The following is a 22333-nucleotide window of genomic DNA, read 5'->3' as shown; positions in this document are numbered from 1 at the left end:
TGGTTTGTCAATCTTCCCAAATCCACTCTGACTCCGACCCAGAGTCTCACGTACCTAGGGATGCAGTTCGAGACTTTGCCGGCACTTGTGAAGTTGCCCTTAGTCAAACAGCAGTCACTCCAGCTAGCGGTGCGCTCTCTGCTGAGGCCCCGCCGTTATACCCTCAGGCGTCTGATGCAGGTGCTGGGTCAAATGGTGGCGTCCATGGAGGCGGTTCCCTTTGCCCAGTTCCATCTGCGCCCCCTGCAGCTGGACATTCTCCGCTGTTGGGACAAGCGGCCTTCCTCCTTACACAGGTTAGTGACTCTGTCGCCACGGACCAGGAGCTCTCTTCAGTGGTGTCTTCGGCCCCTCTCCCTGTCCCAAGGGCGCTCCTTCCTGGCCCCGTCCTGGGTGATTCTTACCACGGATGCCAGTCTATCCGGCTGGGGAGCGGTATGTCTCCACCACAGAGCGCAGGGCACTTGGACTCCGTCCGAGTCAGCCCTTTCAATCAATGTGCTGGAGACCAGAGCCGTGCTTCTAGCTCTCCTAGCTTTTCACCACCTGTTGGCGGGCAGGCACATTCGAGTCCAGTCAGACAACGCGACAGCGGTTGCCTACATCAATCACCAAGGCGGGACACGCAGCCGCCTGGCAATAATGGAGGTACAACGCATCCTTCAATGGGCGGAGGACTCCAAGTCCACCATATCCGCAGTCCACATCCCAGGCGTGGAAAACTGGGAGGCAGATTATCTCAGCCGTCAAAGCGTGGACAGTGGCGAGTGGTCCCTGCACCCGGCAGTGTTTCAGTCAATCTGCCGCAAATGGGGCACTCCGGACGTGGACCTAATGGCATCCCGTCATAACAATAAAGTTCCTGTTTAGGTGGCTCGCTCCCACGATCCTCAGGCCTTCGTCGCGGACGCTCTGGTTCAAGACTGGTCCCAGTTTCGTCTCTCCTACGTGTAGAATGGAGGGCCATCGAGTCATCCTCATTGCACCGGACTGGCCCAGGCGAGCTTGGTATCCGGACCTGCTCCATCTGTCCGTAGAGATGCCGTGGCATCTCCCGGACCGTCCAAACCTACTCTCGCAAGGTCCGTTTTTCCGCCCGAATTCTGCGGCTCTCAAATTGACGGCGTGGCTCTTGAGTCCTGGATTTTGACGGCTTCTGGTATTCCTCCTGAAGTCATCTCCACTATGACTCGGGCCCGTAATTCTTCCTCCGCTAAGATCTATCACAGGACTTGGAAAATTTTCCTGTCCTGGTGTCGCTCTACCGACCATCCTCCTTGGCCATTCTCCTTGCCGACCCTTCTGTCTTTTCTACAGTCCGGTCTGCAGCTAGGACTCTCCCTCAACTCTCTCAAGGGACAAGTCTCAGCTCTGTCAGTTCTGTTCCAGCGGCGTCTCGCTCGGCTGGCTCAGGTCCGCACCTTCATGCAAGGCGCGTCTCACATCATTCCGCCTTATCGGCGGCCCTTGGATCCCTGGGACCTTAACTTGGTCCTCACGGTATTGCAGAAACCCCCTTTTGAGCCTCTTAGGGAGGTTTCTTTGTATCGTCTTTCTCAGAAGGTGGCCTTTTCTGGTTGCCATAACTTCCCTCAGGAGAGTCTCTGATTTGGCTGCGCTCTCTTCGGAGTCACCTTTTTTAGTTTTTCATCAAGACAAGGTGGTTCTCCGTCCGACTCCGGACTTTCTTCCTAAGGTGGTCTCTCCTTTCCACCTTAACCAGGACATTACCCTACCTTCCTTCTGTCCGGCTCCTGTTCATCGCTTTGAAAAAGCACTGCATACTCTAGATCTGGTGCGTGCTCTCCGGATCTATGTGTCTCGCACCGCTGCGCTTAGGCGGTGCACCTCTTTTTGTGCTAACCACAGGTCGGCGCAAGGGCCTCCCTGCTTCTATGCCGACCTTAGCCCGTTGGATTAGATCGACCATTTCGGACGCCTACCAGAGTACTCAGGTGCCTCCCCTGCCGGGGATCAAGGCACACTCGACCAGAGCTGTCGGTGCCTCTTGGTCTTTTAGGCACCCGGCGACGGCTCAACAAGTCTGTCAGGCTGCCACTTGGACTAGCCTGCATACCTTCTCGAAGCACTACCAAGTGCATGCTCATGCTTCGGCAGATGCGAGCTTGGGCAGACGCATCCTTCAGGCGGCTGTCGCCCATTTGTGAAGTTAGGTTCTGCCTACTTCTTAGTTTTTCTGTTTATTCCCACCCAGGGACTGCTTTGGAACGTCCCAAGGTCTGGGTCTCCCAAAGGAACGATAAAGAAAAAGAGAATTTTGTTTACTTACCGTAAATTCTTTTTCTTATAGTTCTGTATTGGGAGAACCAGCACCCTCCCTGTTGCCTGTTGGCAATTTCTTGTTCCGCGTGTTATCACCGGCTGTTGTCGTGGACAGAGTCTCTGGTTGTTCCGGCTCTTGCTCTGTTCTACTTGTGGGTGGCTATTCTCCTTCAGCTTTTGCACTAAACTGGCTGGGACTGGCTCACCAGGGGGTGTATAAGCTCAGAGGGAGGAGCTACACTTTTAAGTGTAGTACTTTGTGTGTCCTCCGGAGGCAGAAGCTAAACACCCAAGGTCTGGGTCTCCCAATACGGAACTATAAGAAAAAGAATTTACGGTAAGTAAACAAAATTCTCTTTTTTTTGAAGCTAGAAATGAATTATACTTTCTAAAATAATCTGTATTTAGAGTCCTCACCTCCCTGTCCTCATTGGTTGGAACCATTTCTGATTACATCCAGAGGTTACAATTCGAGATGAGCGCATAAATTTAAGTGAAATTAAATTCTTCAAAAATCCAAATTCGGCAATTAGTATTTTTTTTTTTTTTTTTTTTAATTCTCTTCCGTGTGGTTTCAGCAAAGTGGCAGTTACTGTCCAGCATCTTTCTGAACCACAAATGGCCATGAAAATATTTAAAAAAAAAATTCTAATCCCCCCTCTCCGACCCTTTTTGCCACTCACTGTCATCTGTCTGGTCCTCTCTGTATCTTCTGATTTCCCGACACTCGCACTGGAATCCTCGGGACTCCTAAAAGATGCAGCAAGGACCAGATCTTTAAAGTAGCGGAGAGGTTGAAGTGGTGACTACACTGTGTGCAGAATTATTAGGCAAATGAGTATTTTGATCACATGATACTTTCTTTTTCGCTCCTAATTGGGAGACCCAGACAATTGGGTGTATAGCTATTGCCTCCGGAGGCCACACAAAGTATTACACTTAAAAGTGTAAGGCCCCTCCCCTTCTGGCTATACACCCCCAGTGGGATCACTGGCTCACCAGTTTTGTGCTTTGTGCGAAGGAGGCAACACATCCACGCATAGCTCCACTGTTTAGTCAGCAGCAGCTGCTGACTATGTCGGATGGAAGAAAAGAGGGCCCATACAGGGCTCCCAGCATGCTCCCTTCTCACCCCACTTCATGTCGGAGGTGTTTGTTAAGGTTGAGGTACCCATTGCGGGTACGGAGGCTGGAGCCCACATGCTGCTTCCTTCCCCATCCCTTTTTACAGGGCTCTGGGTGAAGTGGGATTCTATCGGTCTCCAGGCACTGAGACCGTGCTCCATCCACAGCCCCTGGTATCTGCTGGACATGGAGCGGAGTATCTTCAGGGACATGGCCCTGCTACATGGAGGTACTCTGTGTCCCTGTGGGGACCGCGCAGACACACGGCAGCACTGCTGGGTGTGTTAGTGCGCCAGGGACAGCGGCGCTGTCCGCACTAGTGCCATCGCACACCACAGCGTTGCTGGGTGTGTTAGTGTATTGGGTGACTACTGCGCTAACCGCCGCTGCCACTTTTATTTAAGGCGCCGCTGGGATTTGTGGTGCGCCGGGGACTTCCGCGCCGGCCAGCACTGATATGCCGGCCGCGCTTATTAACTCGAGTCCCCGGCTTCTGGGCCTAGTCTCCCTTCGTTACCGCCCACAGGCCTGACAGTCAGGGTAGGGGCGTGACGCTGCATAGCACAGCAGCGCTGAGAGCTGGAGTATGTTTTGCATACTCCACCCCTCTCACTGTGTGCACTGTGAAACCGGATTCCCGCACTTTCTCAGGCACGCCCACGGCTTCCTTCTCTACAAGGACGCCGGCAGCCATTAGTGTCAGTTTCTGTACGATACAGAGACAAGTGTGGAAGACCCTGGCATTCTGATAGTCACACAATCGCTGCAACAGGCGTTAAGCAGCACCTGTGGTGCTAACCCCACTAGTGCAGAAGTGCACTTATAGATATGCTTGTACTATATACATTGCACTGTTTGGTCGCACGTTGTATATACCCTCCTGGATTGTGCGGAGGAGTTATCAGCATATTCTCTGTGTAAAACAAAGGTGCAGAACCACATGTTTTTCTATGCAGCCGGTACAGCATGTACGGCTATACGGCCGGCAGGTTACATAGACCCCCATTATGTCTAACTCAGCCGGAGTCTCTGCTAATGGCCAGAGGATGAGGACGCTGTCTGCAGTATTTACTGACAGATTTTCTGAGACTATGGCTATGATACTAGAAGCCTAGCAGTCCGGACATGTCTCTCACAACATGGGCACTGTTGAATCATTGATCCATGGCCCCCCTCAGTGTGAACAACTAACAGCTCCGGGAATGTCACACGCATCCCAGAGTCACGGCTCTGCACAGACGTCAGTCCCAGACAGCCTAAGCGGGCTCACTATGAGCGGCCCTCGGTTTCATCAGGGTCCTAGCAGAAGGACTCTCTGTGTAATGAGGCGGAAGTAGCGGCTCAGGATTCTGATCCTGAGACCGCTCTCAATCTGGATACACCTAATGGTGACGCCATAGTGAATAATCTTATAGCGTCCATCAATAGAATGTTGGTTATTTCTCACCCAGCTCCTCCAGTGGAGGAGTCAGCTTCACGTATTTTTCTGGACCACTCTGCCTTCAGAGAGGCAGTCCAGGGACACCACACTTATCCAGATATGCGCTTCTCCAAACGGCTTAGGATACACGTTATCCCTGCCCCCTGACGTGGTCAAGGACTGGACCCAGTGTCCCAAGCGGCATCCTCCAATCTCCAGGCTTGTAGCTAGATCCATAGTTGCAGTGGGAGATGGAGCTGCACTTACAGATGCCACTGACAGACAGATGGATCTCTGGTCTAAATCCATCTATGAGACTGTCGGCGCACCGTTGGCCCCAGCATTCTCACCCTTGGGGCACTCCAAGCTATTTCAGCTTGTCTTACACAGATTGACACGGTTACACGTACATCTGTGCCGCAGGTGGCATCCTTAACCTCTCAAATGTCTGCATTTGTTTCTTACGCGATTCAGGTTGCCCTAGACTCTGCGAACCGTACGGCAGTAGCCTACGCTGCTCCGTGTTTTTAAGCAGAGCCTGGTCTGCTCGTTAAGTGAATGGAAGGCAGATTCTGCTTCCAAAAAAGGTTGCTTAACCAGTTGCCTTTTTCTGCTGACCGACTGTTTGGTGAGCGTTTGGATGTAACCATTAAACAGTCCAGGGGTAAGGATTCATCCTTTCCTCAGCCCGGACACAACAAACCCCAACAGAGCAGGAGGCAGTCGTGGTTTCGGTCTTTTCGAGGCTCGGGCAGGTCCCATTTTTCCTCGTCCAATGTGGACTCAAAAGGATCAGAGGAGCTCAGATTCTTGGCGGGCTCAGTCACGCCCAAAAAAGAGACAGTCTGAAAACCCGCTTCCAAGGCGGCTTCCTCATGACTTGCGGCCTCCTCTCTCCGCATCCTCGGTCGGTAGCAGGCTCACCCGCCTTGGCGATATTTAGCTGCCATAGGTCAATGACCGTTGGGTGTGAGACATTCTGTCTCACGGGTACAGGATAGAGCTCACTTCTCGTCCTCCAACTCGATTCTTCAGAACTTCTCCACCTCCCGGCCGAGCCGCTGCTCTTCTGCAAACAGGGTGCACTCTATAGGCAGAAAGAGTGATGACCCCCGTTCCTCTTCAGGAACAAGGTCACGGTTTTTACCCCAAATTATTTGCGGTGCCTATAAGAACGGGCCGTTCCGTCCCGTTCTGGATCTAAAACTGCTCAGCAAGCTCGTGGACACCAGGCGGTTCCGGATGGAATCCCTCCGCCATGTCATCGCCTCAATGTCCCAAGGAGATTTCCTAGCATCATTAGGCATCAAGGATGCTTATCCACACGTGCCGATTGATCCAGAGCACTAGCGTTTCTACGCTTCGTTATAGCAGACGAACACCTTCTGTTCGTAGCTCTACCTTCCGGCTAGCGACAGTCCCACTGGTCTTCGCCAAGGTCAGGGCAGCAGTAGTCACAGTCCTGCACTCTCAGGGTCACTCTGTGATCCCATATTTAGACGATCTACTTGTCAAGGCACTCTCTTAGGAAACATGCCGACACTGCCCGAACGTTGCGCTGGAGACTCTCTAGAGTTTTGGGTGGATCATCAACTTTTTGAAGTCAGATCCGACCCCGACCCTATCGCTAACATATCTAGGCATGGAGTTTCATACTCTCTCAGCGATAGTGAAGCGTCCGCTAGACAAACAGCATTCACTACGGGCTGCAATCTCTTCTTTAAGAACCAGTCGCACACATTGAGACGCCTCATGCACTTCCTACGTAAGATGGTAGCAATGGAGGCAGTTCTTTTCGCGCAGTTTCATCTGCGTCCACTACAATGTGACATTCTCCGCCAATGGGACGGGGAGTCGACCTCCCTCAACAGAGTCGTCTTTCTTTCTCAGGCGGCCAAGGAATCTCTACGGTGGTGGCTTCTTCCCACCTCATGGTCAAAAAGAAGGTCCTTCCTATCCCCATCCTGGGCGATAGTTACGACAGACGCGAGTCTATCAGGGTGGGGAGCAGTTTTTCTCCACCACAGCGCTCAGGGTACGTGGACTCAGCAAGAGTCCACCCTTCAGATCAATGTTCTTGAACACAGAGCAGTGTATCTTGCCCTACAAACCTTCCAACAGCAGCTGGACAGCAAGCAAATCCGACTTCAGTCGGACAACTCCACAGCGGTGGCATACATCAACCACCAAGGAAGAACGCGCAACCGGCAAGCCTTCCAGGAAGTCCGGCAGGTTCTGATGTGGGTGGAAGACACGGCATCCACCATATCCACAGTTCACATCCCAGGCGTGGAAAACTAGGAAGCTGACTTCCTAAGTCGCCGGGGTGTGGCCGAAAGGGTATGGTCTCTTCACCCGGACGGGTTTCAGGAGATCTGGCGCCGCTGACAGAGGCCGGACGTCGATCTAATGGCGTCACGGCACAACAACAATGTGCCAGCTTCATGGCACGGTTTCACAATCATCGAGCTCTGGCGGCAGACGCCTTAGTTCAGCATTGGTCGCAGTTCCAGCTACCTTATGTGCCACCTCTGGCATTGTTGCCCAGAGGGCTGCGCTAGATCAGGACCGACTGCGGCCGCGCCATCCTCGTCGCTACAGATTGGCCGAGGATGTTGTGGTTCCCGGTTCTGTGGTGCCTCACGGTAGGCTAACCGGGGGCACTACCAGACCAATCAGACTGGCTGTCTCAAGGGCCATTCTTCCATTTGAATTCTACGGCCCTCAACCTGATGGTGTGGCATTGAGTCCTGGAACCTAGTGTCGTCAGGATTACCTCAGGACGTGGTTGCCACCATGAGACAGGCTAGCATACCAACGTCCGCCAAGATTGACCACAGGACGTGGAAGATATTCTTATCTCGGTGCTCGGCGCAGGGTGTTTCTCCCTGGCCGGTTGCATCGTCTATGTTTCCTTCCTTCCTGCAATCTAGGTTGGAAAAAGGGTTGTCGCTCAGTTCCCTTTAGGGACAAGTCTCAGCGCTATCTGTATTTTTTCAGAAACGACTTCCTCAGGTACGCACGTTCCTACGGGGAGTTTGTCGTCTCAGCACTCCGTACAAGCGGCCGGTAGAGCCCTGGGATCTGAACAAGGTTCTAATTGCTCTCCAGATGCCGCCTTTCGAGCCTTTGAAAGAGGTCTCCCTTCCCGCTTTTCTCGGGAAGTGGCCTTCTAGTAACGGTCTCGTCTCTTAGGAGAGTTTCCGAGCTAGCAACGCTCTCATACAAATCTCCCTTCCTGGTCCTTCACCAGGACAGGGTAGTTCTGCGTCCGATTCCGGAATTTCTCCCTAAGGTGGTATCCCACTTTCATATCAATCAGGATATCACCTCACCTTCTTTGTGTCCTCGTCCAGTCCATCAATTTCAGAAGGATTTGCATCTGTTGGTTCTGGTGAGAGCACTCAGGTTCTACTTCCCGCATGGCGCTCCTGCGCCACCCGGATGCACCCTTTGTCCTTGTCGCTGGTCGGCGTAAACAGTCGCAAGCTTCTGAATCCACCCTGGCTCGGGGGATCGAGGAACCAATTCTTGAAACCTACAGTTCTACTGGGCTTCTGGTTCTCTCAAGGCTGAAGGCCCATTCTACCAGAGCCGTGGGTGCATCCTGGGCATTACGGCACCAGGCTACGGCTCAGCAGGTGTGTCAGGCACCTACCTGATTGAGTCTGCATACTTTTACCAAGCATTTTCAGGTGCATACCTACGCTTCGGCAGACGCCAGCCTAGGTAGATAAGTCCTTCAGGCGGCGATTGCCCACCTGTAGGAAAGGGCTGTTTGACGGCCCTATCACGAGGTATTCTTTTACCCACCCAGGGACTGCTTTTGGACGTCCCAATTGTCTGGGTCTCCCAATTAGGAGCGAAAAAGAAGAAGGGAATTTTGTTTACTTACCGTAAATTCCTTTTCTTCTAGCTCCAATTGGGAGACCCAGCACCCGCCCTGTTTTCTCGGGGTTTTTCTGTTTTTTCGGGTACACATGTTGTTCATGTGGTATGGTTCAGTTCTCCGGTGTTTCCTCGGATTGAATTGGTCTTTAAACCAGTTATTGGCTTTCCTCCTTCTTGCTTTGGCACTAAAACTGGTGAGCCAGTGATCCCACTGGGGGTGTATAGCCAGAAGGGGAGGGGCCTTACACTTTTAAGTGTAATACTTTGTGTGGCCTCCGGAGGCAATAGCTATACACCCAATTGTCTGGGTCTCCCAATTGGAGCTAGAAGAAAAGGAATTTACGGTAAGTAAACAAAATTCCCTTCTTTTATACATGTTGTCCTACTCCAAGCTGTATAGGTTTGAGAGCCAACTACCAATTAAGTAAATCAGGTGATTTGCATCTCTGTAATGAGGAGGGGTGTGGTGTAATGACATCAACACCCTATATAAGGTGTGCTTAATTATTAGGCAACTTCCTTTTCCTTTGGCAAAATGGGTCAGAAGAGAGATTTGACGGGCTCTGAAAAGTCCAAAATTGTGAGATGTCTTGCAGAGGGATGCAGCAGTCTTGAAATTGCCAAACTTTTGAAGCGTGATCACCGAAAAATGGTTTGAGGGGCTTTTAAGGGATTATAAGTAGGAGTATGTGATAGAAAATAATATTATAAGTGATAGCCGGCATGGTTTTACTAAGGACACGAATTGTCAGACTGACCTGATAAGTTTTTATTAAGAGGTGAGTAGAATCCTTCACAGAGACCTAGCTGTGAATAGAATGATTTTGACTTTGCGGACTCATCTGACACTGTCTCACATAGAGACTTAATGGGTAAATGAAGCTCCTTAGGCTCAGAAAGTAAGGTTTGCAATTGGATCGAAAAATAGAGTTGTGGTGATGATTCCTACTCTGAATGGTTCCCGGTTATAAGTGGTGACCCCAAGTTTCAGTGCTGGGTCATCTATTATTTATTAATGATGTCGATGACAAAATTATTTGTGATTCTATTTTTACAGATGACACCGAACAACGTAGTATAGTGTAGACAATAGAAGACAGAGACAAAAGAAGGTCCTTGTGCTAGAACCGAATGTGGGCCCTATGCCACCATCATGCACTCCGCTATGTCTGTGGCATACATTGCTTACTACTTTTGGAGGTGGAAGTGACTCCTTTTCCCTTTTTGACCCTTACAGGGCTGCACAGCTTACACCAATAGTATGTTCACTCTTGATGGAAAATGGACAAACTAAGTATTTGAGCGTGTACTTGGCAGATGAGGTTCAATGTAGAGAATGTAGAGTTTTGCACCTGGGCACTAATTACCTACAGGCTCCATGTGTTCTAGAGGGAGTAAAACTAGGAGTCACTTCTAGAGAGGGGATGTACTTGTAGATCTAAGTTAGGCCGGAGTCACACTTGCGATTGCCTCGCGTGTATCTTGCGTGAGTTTCACGGTGCATCACCCATCACGGACTCACACTCTCTGCTCACAGGAGCGGGTTGGTTGCATGCATCTCTATGCACCCGAACCGCTCCTCTGAGCAGCATGTGAGTCCGTGATGGGTGATGCACCGTGAAACTCGCGCGAGATACACGCGAGGCAATCGCAAGTGGGACACTGGCCTTAGGCCGGAGTCACACTTGTGAGTGACTCGCATCACATCACCCGTCACAGACTCGCACTCTGCTCACAGGAGCGGGTCGGCTGCATGTATCTCTATGCAGCTGAGACGCTCCTGTCAGAGTGTGTGGCCGTAGCGGGTGATGCGATATGAGTCACTCTGAAGTGTGACTTTAGCCTAATAGAGAGGGATTTACTTGTAGATCAAAGACTACGTAATGGCATCCAATGTCAATCAGTAGCTTCTAAAGTTAGCAGGGTATTGTCATGCATTAACCCCTTCACGACATATGACGTAATCTGCTGTGTCCCTGTCTTTGATGCGGGCTCACACGCTGAACCCGCATCTTTCCCCGCACCTGACTGTTAACCAGTTAAATGCAGCGATATTTAACATGCGCTGACAGGGAGCGCCTCACTTATTCTACCCATCGGCGCCCCCGTCACCTGATAACTCTCGTTCCTGTCTTCACAGTCCTCCTGTGAACGCTGTCTGCTCTGTATAGCACAGGCAATAGGACAATTGTAGCTTCAAGTCCCCTGAAGAGACTGGTAAACACAATAAAACAAAAAAAAATTGTAAAAAAAACCCCACACAAGTTGAAATCAACCCCCTATTGCCCCATTGAAAATAAATACTAGATACACATTTGGTACCGCCACATTCATAAAAGTCCGTTCTATCAAAATATAAAATATATTAACCCCTTAACGACTGCGGGCAGTAATATTACGTCCTAGCGGTCATAATGTTACTGCCCACAGTCTGCTGCCGGCAGCATGCTGCGATCGGTGCACACATCTCAGCTGATTTTCACAGCTGAGATGTGTGCCTGCTAGGCACGAGCAGAATCATTATCTGCTCGTGCTGTTTAACCCCTTAAATGGCGCTGTCAATATGTGACAGCGCCATTACAACGGCATCGGCTGTAAACTTTTTTTTTACGTTTATGTATTCTCACAGAGGTATAAATTCGATGGACAGGGACATAATGCTACCACTTTACAAAATGTGTGTGCAACCACTATTTGGAATATGCAGTTCAGTTGTGGGCATCAGTTCATAGAAAGGATAGAAAAAAGTACAAAGAAAAGCCACAAAACTGATGTGACATGGAAGACGTTGGTCATGAGGAAAGATTAAACACAGCGCTTTACATACAGTGGCAAGAAAGGAAGTTTCAATCTCCAGAGGAGATAAGTCATCTATATCATGAGAACTATTAATCTGTGGAAAAGACGTCCACAACGGGAATGGTCAAGTGTTTCCAAAAGGTGCGACATCTTTTTCTTTTTTTAGAAGTAAATATCATAAATTCTTATGTACATGTGTAATTTTTCTTCCTAATGTTGATAAACATTTGGGATCAGGAGGTAAAAACTTGGTCTCTTAGGCCAGACAGGATCAAGCATTATGGATAGAGATGAGTGACCTGAATTGTAAAGTTTGGGGTTTGTACCAACCACGGATTTTTAAAAAAAAAAAATCAGTATCAGAGTTCGGAGTTCAGGTGGTGACCAATCAATCAAGCATCACAGTGCTCGGGTACCCTCAGTGCTCGGCCCAGTGCGAGCCACTTGCAGTCTCTAAATGACTCTCACTGGGAGTTAAAACAATGATTTTGGATGTATGATCTACAAAACACCCCTCGCTCCCGAAAATGCTCTGTTTATGGCCGTATGTGGGCGGAAAGCCCAATCAGTGATTTGCAATGGGGTTAGTGCTCTGGATTTAAGTTCAGGTGAAGTGTCGGTCCAGAACACAACTTTATCTAAAGTCCGGCTGAACCAGGCGAACCCGAACTTCCACGGGTCCACTCGTCTCTAATTATGGATGCAAACAAAAGAGAAGACTGGCAGCACTCCCAATAGTGTGAACAAGTGCGTATCTGTTCATAATGCATAATATAACCAAGAGAAAAACGGTCGTGCACTGTAATGGCAAACTTATAAAAAACTAATATAAAAACATTTACAGGTGTTTGGCATATTAGAATGGCCATTGTAATACCTGTCCAGCAGCCATGTCACGGCAACATCCCTTGCTAGTTCCTACTCTATACTGCATCTGTCTGGGCTTCTAAAAACCTACATATAAGATCAGCGTGGAAGTTAAAAACACATGAGGCTTTTGGGTAAGGTGAGGGATGGAGTGCATCACATAACCCCAGAATAAGACCTAAGGACCCCCAACACACGTTTCACCAGGGTATTGTTCCTTCATCAGGGAGGAAGATCCGGGGATATGTGATGGTGCAGGATTCATCCTGGATATGATTTTGCACATATCCCGCTGTGTTGACTTTTGAATTTTACTTGCACTTGAAGGGGTTTTGCCTTTAATAGCTGCTATAGTACATGGTATACATTTTCTTCACCAGTTATACCCTATCCTTTCTCCTTTTGAGGAGTAAAAGGAATCCTTGTGTTATCTATATACAGTGTGTCCACCCATATCCTGTCCACTGCCATTAACTTGAGAACAGCGGCAGCTATAGGCATAGAAGTGTTGTCTAGGTATAGTAAAGTAGCCATGCGCTACGCGATGAAGCCATCATTCAGATGTGATACAATTTAGCAAATCCTTGGGATGAAAGATTTGGGACATTAATTTACTGCACTGAATTAAATTGCAGGAATTACTCACATGTCACGTCATATGGGTTTCAGCATCTGGATTTGTTTTCATCCACTGACAGATATTGGGCAAACGTAGAACTTATTAGCCGTGTCATTCCCTGGGTTACCCAGCTAAAAAGTAATGTAAGCATTCATTAATTTGTGGTTTCCTGCCTCGGAGCCTGGACATGCCGGTGTGTGTCCTGCTCTTCTGCATTCTGTAATCTTAAAACTCCGAAGCAGATCATGCACAAATCTCAGCAACTATGACAGTTCTGCCTGTCACGGAATCCTGAATCCCTTCTGTTACAGTCTCGGCCACTGATCACAGCTTTGTTCCCCGACAATGGAAACAAATGTCCAGTAAGCTTCTGTTGAGAATCACAGTATTATTCATCAATTCCACACCATTATTAAAATATGCTTACGGTCAGTGAATGAGAGCACTTCACAATTAGAGGGGGCTGCGAGCCGAGAAAGGGATACAGTTGTATACAGTCTAGAAAGGGGGTCTGCAATTAATTTTCCCAAAGGCGCCACATGAGAGACGGTGACTGGTGTGGAGCCGGACCAATAGGCTGAAATTAATTCTGCTCAATTTTAGTATTCGCATATTAATTAGAAGTATTATTAATATAAAATAACTATTATTAATAACACTTAGTATTGAGCAGAATTACCTATGCTCATATTCCCCTGTATACAGTATGAGCCCCCACGTAGCCCTTCCATATACAGTTTGAGCCCCCATACAGCCCCTCTTTATGCAGTGTGAGCACCCATATAGCCTTCTATATACTTTTCAGTGCCCGCATATACTCTCTTATATACATTGAGCCCTACATAGCCTTCTATATACATTATGAGCCCCACTTATCTATACATCATGAGCCTCCATATTTCCTCTTATATACATTTCGTAGCCCCCTATATACAACAGGAGCCCCCACATAACCTCCTATATACTTTTCAGTGCCCGCATATAGTCTCCTATATACATTGACCCCTACATAGCCTCCTATATACATTATGAGCCCCACTTATCTATACATCATGAGCCTCCATATTTCCTCTTATATACATTTCTTAACCCCCTATATACAACAGGAGCCCCCACATAGCCTCCTATATACTTTTCAGTGCCCGCATATAGTCTCCTATATACATTGAGCCCTACATAGACTCCTATATACATTATGAGCCCCACATATCTATCCATCATGAGCCTCCATATTTCCTCTTATATACATTTCTTAGCCCCATATATAAAGCATAAGCCCCAACATAGCCGCCTATATACGTTGACCCTCATATTGGCCTCTTATATACATTAGAAACCCCACATGCCTCATATTTATAAAGCATGAACTCCCACATAGCCTCCTATATGAGGCCGGAAATGGCCTCCTACATACATGTAAGCATCCCACACACATAGGGAAAAAAACCACATACTCCCCACTCTCCTGATTCCTAGGCGCTCTGCTCCGGCCTCAAATGCACTGACGCTCTGCACAGCACTCGCGATGATGTGATCTCATAGTGTCTGCTGTTCCTCGCACTGATTAGTGGAAGACAGAGCCTGTGGCCCCTCCTCCACCAATGTGTTCACCGCTGCTGCATCCTATGGATGCAAATAGTGGTAAAGGAAGCGAGGCGCAGCAGTTGCCCGGTGGGGGAGGCACAGCCCAGCCCATGGACGAATGTTTTCAGCTCTTCGGCTGTCTCTCCACTTGCCGGACTGGAACATTCAGATGTGGCCTGTGGGCTGTACTTGCCCGACCCAGCTCTAGATCATGCTCTGCGAGTTAAATACATAAGTTTGCTGTATTAGTCTGTTACCAGTTGTTGAACTCACAGAGCATTGTCTGGACTAGAAACGAGTGTATCCAGCTGTGAGCAGGACTAGCTATGTGTAGATCTGCAGCCTGTGACTGTAAACAAGTGACTTCTCATTTACTGACCGGAAGCAGAAAATTTTAAACAAAGTATATTGGAAAGTTGTAGAATTTTTTTTTTTTAAAGTAACATCGGGCAAATTTTTAGCATCATAGTAGTGATCACCTAGATTTTTATGTTTTAACTAGAAGGTGGCCCGATTCTACGCATCGGGTATTCTAGAATTTACGTATTGTGTAGTTAATGTATGATTTTTGTTTATATATATATATATATATGTATATATATATATATAGATGTTGTTGTGTGTAGTTACCAAGTGTTTGTGTAGGGCGCTGCACATGTTCTGGGTGTTGTCTGGGTGTGGCGGGGGTGAGAGCGGTGTTGTATGTGTGTTGCGTTGTTTGTAGAGCGCTGTGTGTCTGTAGCGTTGTGTGTGTGTGTGTTGGTGTGGGGTGTGTGTGTTTTGGGGGGAGGTATGTTTTGTGCAGTGTGTGTGTTGTGCGGTATGTGCGTATATTTGTGTGTGCCGCGGTGTTTGTGTGTTGGGTGTTGTGTGTGTGTGTGGCGTTGTCTGTGTGTGTGGGTGTCTGTGTAGGGCAGTGTTTGTGGTTCCCAGTGTGTGTGTGTGTTGTGCAGTGTGTGTGTGTGTGTGTGTGTGTGTGTGTGTGTGTGTGTGTTTTGGGGGGAGGTGTGCACCCCCCATCGTGCTCCATCCCCCATGCTGCGCACCCCCCATCGTGCTCCATCCCCCATGCTGCGCACCCCCCATCGTGCTCCATCCCCCATGCTGCGCACCCCCATCGTGCTCCATCCCCCATGCTGCACACCCCCATCGTGCTCCATCCCCATGCTGCGTACCCCCCATCGTGCTCCATCCCCCATGCTGAGCACCCCCCATTGTGCTCCATCCCCCATGCTGCGCACTCCCCATTGTGCTCCATCCCCCATGCTGCGCAGTCCCCATTGTGCTCAATCCCTCATGCTGCGCATTTCCCATCGTGCTCCATCCCCCATGCTGCGCACTCCCAAACGTGCTCCATCCCCCATGCTGCGCACTCCCCATCTTGCTCCATCCACCATGCTGCGCACTCCCCATCGTGCTCCATCCCCCATGCTGCGCACTCCCAAACGTGCTCCATCCACCATGCTGCGCACCCCCCATCGTGCTCCATCCTCCATGCTGCGCACCCCCAATCGTGCTCCATCCCCCATGCTGCGCACGTCCCATCGTGCTCCATCCCCCATGCTGCGCACCCCCCATCGTGCTCCATCCCCCATGCTGCGCACCCCCCATCGTGCTCCATCCCCCATGCTGCGCACTCCCCATTGTGCTCCATCCCCCATGCTGCGCACTCCCCATTGTGCTCCATCCCCCATGCTGCGCATTCCCCATCGTGCTCCATCCCCCATGCTGCGCACTCCCCATCGTGCTCCATCCCCCATGCTGCGCACTCCCCCATCGTGCTCTATCCCCTATGCTGCGCACTCCCCATTGTGCTCCATCCCCCATGCTGCGCACTCCCCATTGTGCTCCATCCCCCATGCTGCGCACTCCCGATCGTTCTCCATCCCCCATGCTGCGCACTCCCCATCGTGCTCTATCCCCCATGCTGCGCACTCCCAATCGTGCTCTATCCCCCATGCTGCGCACTCACCATCGTGCTCCATTCCCTATGCTGCGCACTCCCCATCGTGCTCCATCCCCCATGCTGTGCACCCCCCATCGTGCTCCAGTCACACATCAGACCGTATACATGCACACATCTGATCGCATACACTCACACACACACACACCCCACTTCTCCCTGTGCCCACCGGTGGGCGGTCCCAGCAGCTGTGCTGCACGCCGTGCTCCTCTGCCGACACTCACAGATCCGATCGCATACACTGACACACACACACACTCACATATCAGAACACACTCACACACATCCTATCGCATACACACACACACACACTGACGATATTGCACATACGCGCTCAAACAATCACAACATCCGGAGATACCACATGCTTCCGGCTATGTGATTCTCCGGCAGGTCCTGGAAGGTCACTGCACGCACCGTATCGCCGCCGAGAAGCAAGCGATATTACGGGATGTTGTGAGTGTGTGGATGCGATCTGATGTGTGTGTGAGGTGTGTGTGAGAGTGAGTGTGATCTGATGTGTGTGTGTGTGTCTGTTCTTATGTGTGTGCGTGTGTGTGTGTTCCGCCGCTGCAGGACCTTGATGCGCTCACCTGGGAGCCGGTGTACACTGGTAACCATGCTACAATATTACTCGATGAGTTCCATGGTTACCAGCGTACCCCGCCCCCCCGCTCGCACGGGAGCCCACACCAGCGTACCCCGGCGTACGCTGATGTGGGCTCCCGGGGGTACAGCACTCGCCTGGGAGTCGGTTCGGGGAATGCGTGCGGGGGGCGGGGCCAGAGCGAGCGTGCAATGCGTGAGGGAGAGGCGGGGCGTGGCCGAGTTGCCAATGCGTGCAGAGGGCCGGGGCAAGAGGCCAATCCGTGTGAGGGGGCGGAGCCGAGGCGAGGTGAGCGGCCAATCCGTGCGGGGGGGGGGGGGGGGGCCATGGCGAGCCCAGCGGCCAATCCGCTGTTTGTCACCGTAAGGACACAGGACACAATTTTGGAGACAGACAGAATAAGGCAATTATATATATAGACTAGAAGGTGGCCCGATTCTATGCATCGGGTATTCTAGAATTTACGTATTGTGTAGTTCATGTATGATTTTTGTTATATATATATATATATATATATATCTATAGATGTTGTTGTGTGTAGTTACCAAGTGTTTGTGTAGGGCGCTGTACATGTTCTGGGTGTTGTCTGGGTGTGGCGGGGGGTGAGAGCGGTGTTGTATGTGTGTTGCGTGTGTTGCGTTGTTTGTGGAGCGTTGTGTGTGTGTTGCGCGGTTTGTGTGTGTGTGGTGTGTTTTGGGGGAGGTATGTTTTGTGCAATGTGTGTGTTGTGCGGTATGTGCGTATATTTATGTATGCTGCGGTGTTTGTGTGTTGGGTGTTGTGTGTTGTGTGTGTGCGGCGTTGTCTGTGTGTGGGTGTCTATGTAGGGCGGTGTTTGTGGTTCCCAGTGTGTGGTGTGTTGTGCAGTGCGCGTGTGTGTGTGTGTGTGTGTGTTGGGGGGAGGTGTGCACCTCCCATCGTGCTCCATCCCCCATGCTGCGCACTCCCAAACGTGCTCCATCCGCCATGCTGCGCACTCCCAAACGTGGTCCATCCGCCATGCTGCGCACTCCCAAACGTGCTCCATCCGCCATGCTGCGCACTCCCAAACGTGCTCCATCCGCCATGCTGCGCACTCCCAAACGTGCTCCATCCGCCATGCTGCGCACTCCCAAACGTGCTCCATCCGCCATGCTGCGCACTCCCAAACGTGGTCCATCCGCCATGCTGCGCACTCCCAAACGTGGTCCATCCGCCATGCTGCGCACTCCCAAACGTGGTCCATCCGCCATGCTGCGCACTCCCAAACGTGGTCCATCCGCCATGCTGCGCACTCCCAAACGTGCTCCATCCGCCATGCTGCGCACTCCCAAACGTGCTCCATCCGCCATGCTGCGCACTCCCAAACGTGCTCCATCCGCCATGCTGCCCACTCCCAAACATGCTCCATCCGCCATGCTGCGCACTCCCAAACGTGCTCCATCCGCCATGCTGCGCACTCCCAAACGTGGTCCATCCGCCATGCTGCGCACTCCCAAATGTGCTCCATCCCCCATGCTGCGCACCCCCCATCGTGCTCCATCCCCCATGCTGCGCACCCCCCATCGTGCTCCATCCCCCATGCTGCGCACCCCCCATCGTGTTCCATCCCCCATGCTGCACCAGCATCAGCCTCTCTGCCCGCAGCATCAGCCTCTCTCCTCCCAGCATCAGCCTCTCTCCTCCCAGCATCAGCCTTCTCTGTCCCCAGCATTAGCCTCTCTCCTTCCAGCCTACCCCAGCCTCAGCCTTCCCCAGCCTCTCTTCTCTCAGCCTCCCCCCTCCCAGCCTCCCCCTCCCAGCCTTCCCCAGGATCAGCCTAGCCTACCCCAGCCTCAGCCTCCCCCAGCATCAGCCTCTCTTCTCTCAGCCTCCCCCCTCCCCCTCCCAGCCTTCCCCAGGATCAGCTTCTCTCCTCCCAGCCTCCTCCAGCACGCCGTGCTCCTCTGCCGACACTCACAGATCCGATCGCATACACGCACACACCCGATCGCATACACACACACACGCACCCGATCGCATACACTCACACGCACCCGATCGCATACACTCACACGCACCCGATCGCATACACTCACACACACCCGATCGCATACACTCACACGCACCCGATCGCATACACTCACACACACCCGATCGCATACACTCACACACACCCGATCGCATACACTCACACACACCCGATCGCATACACTCACACACACCCGATCGCATACACTCACACACACCCGATCGCATACACTCACACACACCCGATCGCATACACTCTCACACACCCGATCGCATACACTCTCACACACCCGATCGCATACACTCTCACACACCCGATCGCATACACTCTCACACACCCGATCGCATACACTCTCACACACCCGATCGCATACACTCTCACACACCCGATCGCATACACTCTCACACACCCGATCGCATACACTCTCACACACCCGATCGCATACACTCTCACACACCCGATCGCATACACTCTCACACACCCGATCGCATACACTCACGCACACACACATTGACGATATTACACATACGCGCTCACACTCACAACATCCGGAGATACCACATGCTTCTGGCCATGTGATCCTCCGGCAGGTCCTGGAAGCTCACAGCACAGTATCGCCGCCGAGAAGCAAGCGATATTCCAGGATGTTGAGTGTGTGGATGCGATGTGATGTGTGTGTGAGGTGTGTGTGAGAGTGAGTGTGATCTGATGTGTGTGTGTGTCTGTTGTTATGTGTGTGCGTGTGTGTATGTTCCGCCGCTACAGGACCTTGATGCGCTGGTAACTATGCTAACATGGTTACCAGCGTATCCCGTCCCCCGCTCGCACGGTGGCCCACACCAGCATACGCCGGCCAGCCCCAGCAATGCGAGGGTATGTGTCGGCTGGGTTTGCGGCGTACGCTGATGTGGGCTCCCGGGGGTACAGTACTCACCTGGGAGTCGTGTTTCCGTGTCAGTTCGGGGAATGCGTGCGGGGTGCGGGGCCAGAGCGAGCGTGCATTGCGTTAGGGGGGTTGGGCGTGGCCGAGTTGCCAATGCCTGCAGGGTGCCGGGGCGAGAGGCCAATCCGTGTGGGGGGCGGAGCCTGGGCGAGCGGCCGCCCAATCCGTGTGGGGGCAGAGCGTGGGCGAGCGGCCAATCCGGCAGGGGGGCGGGGCCATGGCGAGCCCAGCGGCCAATCAGCTTTGTGTCACCGTAAGGACACAATTTTGGAGCAAGACAGACAGACAGACAGAATAAGGCAATTATATATATAGATTGTTGGTGTGGCGGAACTGACAGAAGATGAAATTTCTGATACTGAATTATTGTTTTTTTTATACAAAGGGGGTGAATATAGTTGCCTTAAAAATTGCTAATTGTTTTTTGCTTTTTTTTATATAGGTGAAAGAATATCTTCGAAAAGCATGGAGAACTTTACTGTAACTGTTGAATCAAAGGAAATAAGAACTCTTTTTGTATACTTTCAGTAACTAGTAGTTCTTATACTACAAAGAAAACTAGTTTATTCCGTTTTTCTTTCCTGTTTTTTGGGGTTTGATTTTTTTTGGCAACACCTGGAGTTCAGAACAGTAAATGTGATTAGGTATCTGGTGGTCTTCAGTGTTGGAGAGATCTTGACATTGGGTACCCAGTGAATCTTCTCAGTGACCTTCTTTATTTGTTATTCTATGGAACTTCTGCACTTTGTCCTGTTAAACCAAAACTTTAGTGACCAATGAGATGTATTATATATATATAAAAAAAAATGTTGTTTATTATGTCCAGTTGATGATGTAAATACATTTTCACTTGTAAATGAAAAAAAATATTTTTTATGGTTACATGATTAAATTGCTGATAAATATGAAATTATTGGTCTATATTAATGAAAACAGAGTTTTAATGCAGATATAGAAACTTTGTAACCTTTTTAAAGCAGTCAGGTCCTGGGTAAAATCCCACCATTGACGACAACGTCTGCCAAGAGTTTGTATGTTCTCCCTGTGTATGCGTGGGTTTCCCTCTGGGTTCTGTAGCTTTCCCTCTGGGTTCTCCGGGTTTCCCTCTGGATTCTCCAGTTATCTTCCACACTCCAAAGCCATATTGCTATGAAATTTAGATTATGTGCCTCAACGGGGACAGGAATGATGTCTGTAAAGCGCTGTGTGCAGCTCACATCAGGGGTATGTTATAGTTGCAAAATGTTATCAGTTTTGTGACATGCAACAGTTCAAATTTTCACACAAACATCAAGAAATGTTGAGCATTAATGTCCCTTTACTAATCTAGGGCTTAGTAGCAGCTGTGAGCTGTTATTAACCCCTTATTACCTTGATTGCCTCCGCACCAGGACAATCGGGAAGAACCAGGTAACCGCAGGCTGTTTTTTTTTTTTGTTTTTTAATTATTTTTTTTAAATATTAAAAAAGTCGCATGCGGTTCCTCTTATTTTGATACACAACCGAAATAAGTGCACGGCTGTGGACTGCAGTGGGGGACCCTACGACAAGTTGTTTTTTTTTTTTTTTTTTTTTTTTTATTGATTTATTTTTACAGCAATGTACAGTGACCCGCAGACAGGGTCTGTGATTACAAGCAGTGCGACACTCTGTCACACAGGCTGGGGGCGCTGTCTGACTGCAACCAATCACAGACTCCAGGACTGCCGGTGGGTGCTTGAAGCATTAAATATGTATGAGGCTAATTAGCGGCCCAAAAGCAGTTACACCCACACTGGTGCCTCGGTAAGTACAGCGCGCTTGCTCTAATCACCCTTGCCCGTCTACCACCTTTTTTTAAGAGCCGTATTCTGGTCCCCATAAACTTGCATGGGGACCGTGTCCGTCCAGTTATCCGAGATCAGTTGCGGACTGGAACAGGTTTTTGGTTTTCTTATTTTAAATCCAGTTAGACTCAGTGATCCCAGATATCTGCGATTCCGCACATCACTAGTTTCCACCCTTTACATTGTTATAGAAAATGAAGTATTCCTCCCAGAGAATTATTGCAATTTACATGCTTTGTTATACACATGTTTATTTCCTTTGCGTGTATTAAAACAAAGAAAAAAAAAAAAAACAGAAAAAAAGCCAAAAATTATAAACTTCAAATATGGGCTGGCCAAAATTGTTGGCACTTTCAACTTAACCCCTTCTCTACCCGCCGATTTTTCAGTTTTTCGTGTTTTTTCGTCTTTTTTTT

The 22333-nt window shown here is 50.1% G+C and overlaps 1 protein-coding gene across 1 annotated transcript in view; it reads left to right on the top strand.

Annotated features, from left to right (window-relative positions):
* Positions 1-20984, top strand: part of MAN2B2 (mannosidase alpha class 2B member 2) — a 107771-nt gene extending 86787 nt beyond the window's left edge. The window contains exon 19 of the mRNA XM_075333372.1: positions 20534-20984. Within this exon, the coding sequence (XP_075189487.1) occupies positions 20534-20622 (89 nt within the window). The 3' untranslated portion in view covers positions 20623-20984. The remainder of the gene's footprint in view (positions 1-20533) is intronic.
* Positions 20985-22333: the final 1349 nt, after the last annotated feature.

This window comes from Anomaloglossus baeobatrachus, chromosome 1 (assembly GCF_048569485.1).
Source record: "Anomaloglossus baeobatrachus isolate aAnoBae1 chromosome 1, aAnoBae1.hap1, whole genome shotgun sequence".
Taxonomy (NCBI): Eukaryota; Metazoa; Chordata; class Amphibia; order Anura; family Aromobatidae; genus Anomaloglossus; species Anomaloglossus baeobatrachus.
Note: the sequence above shows the minus strand (reverse complement) of the source record. Positions and strands in the feature narration are given on the sequence as shown.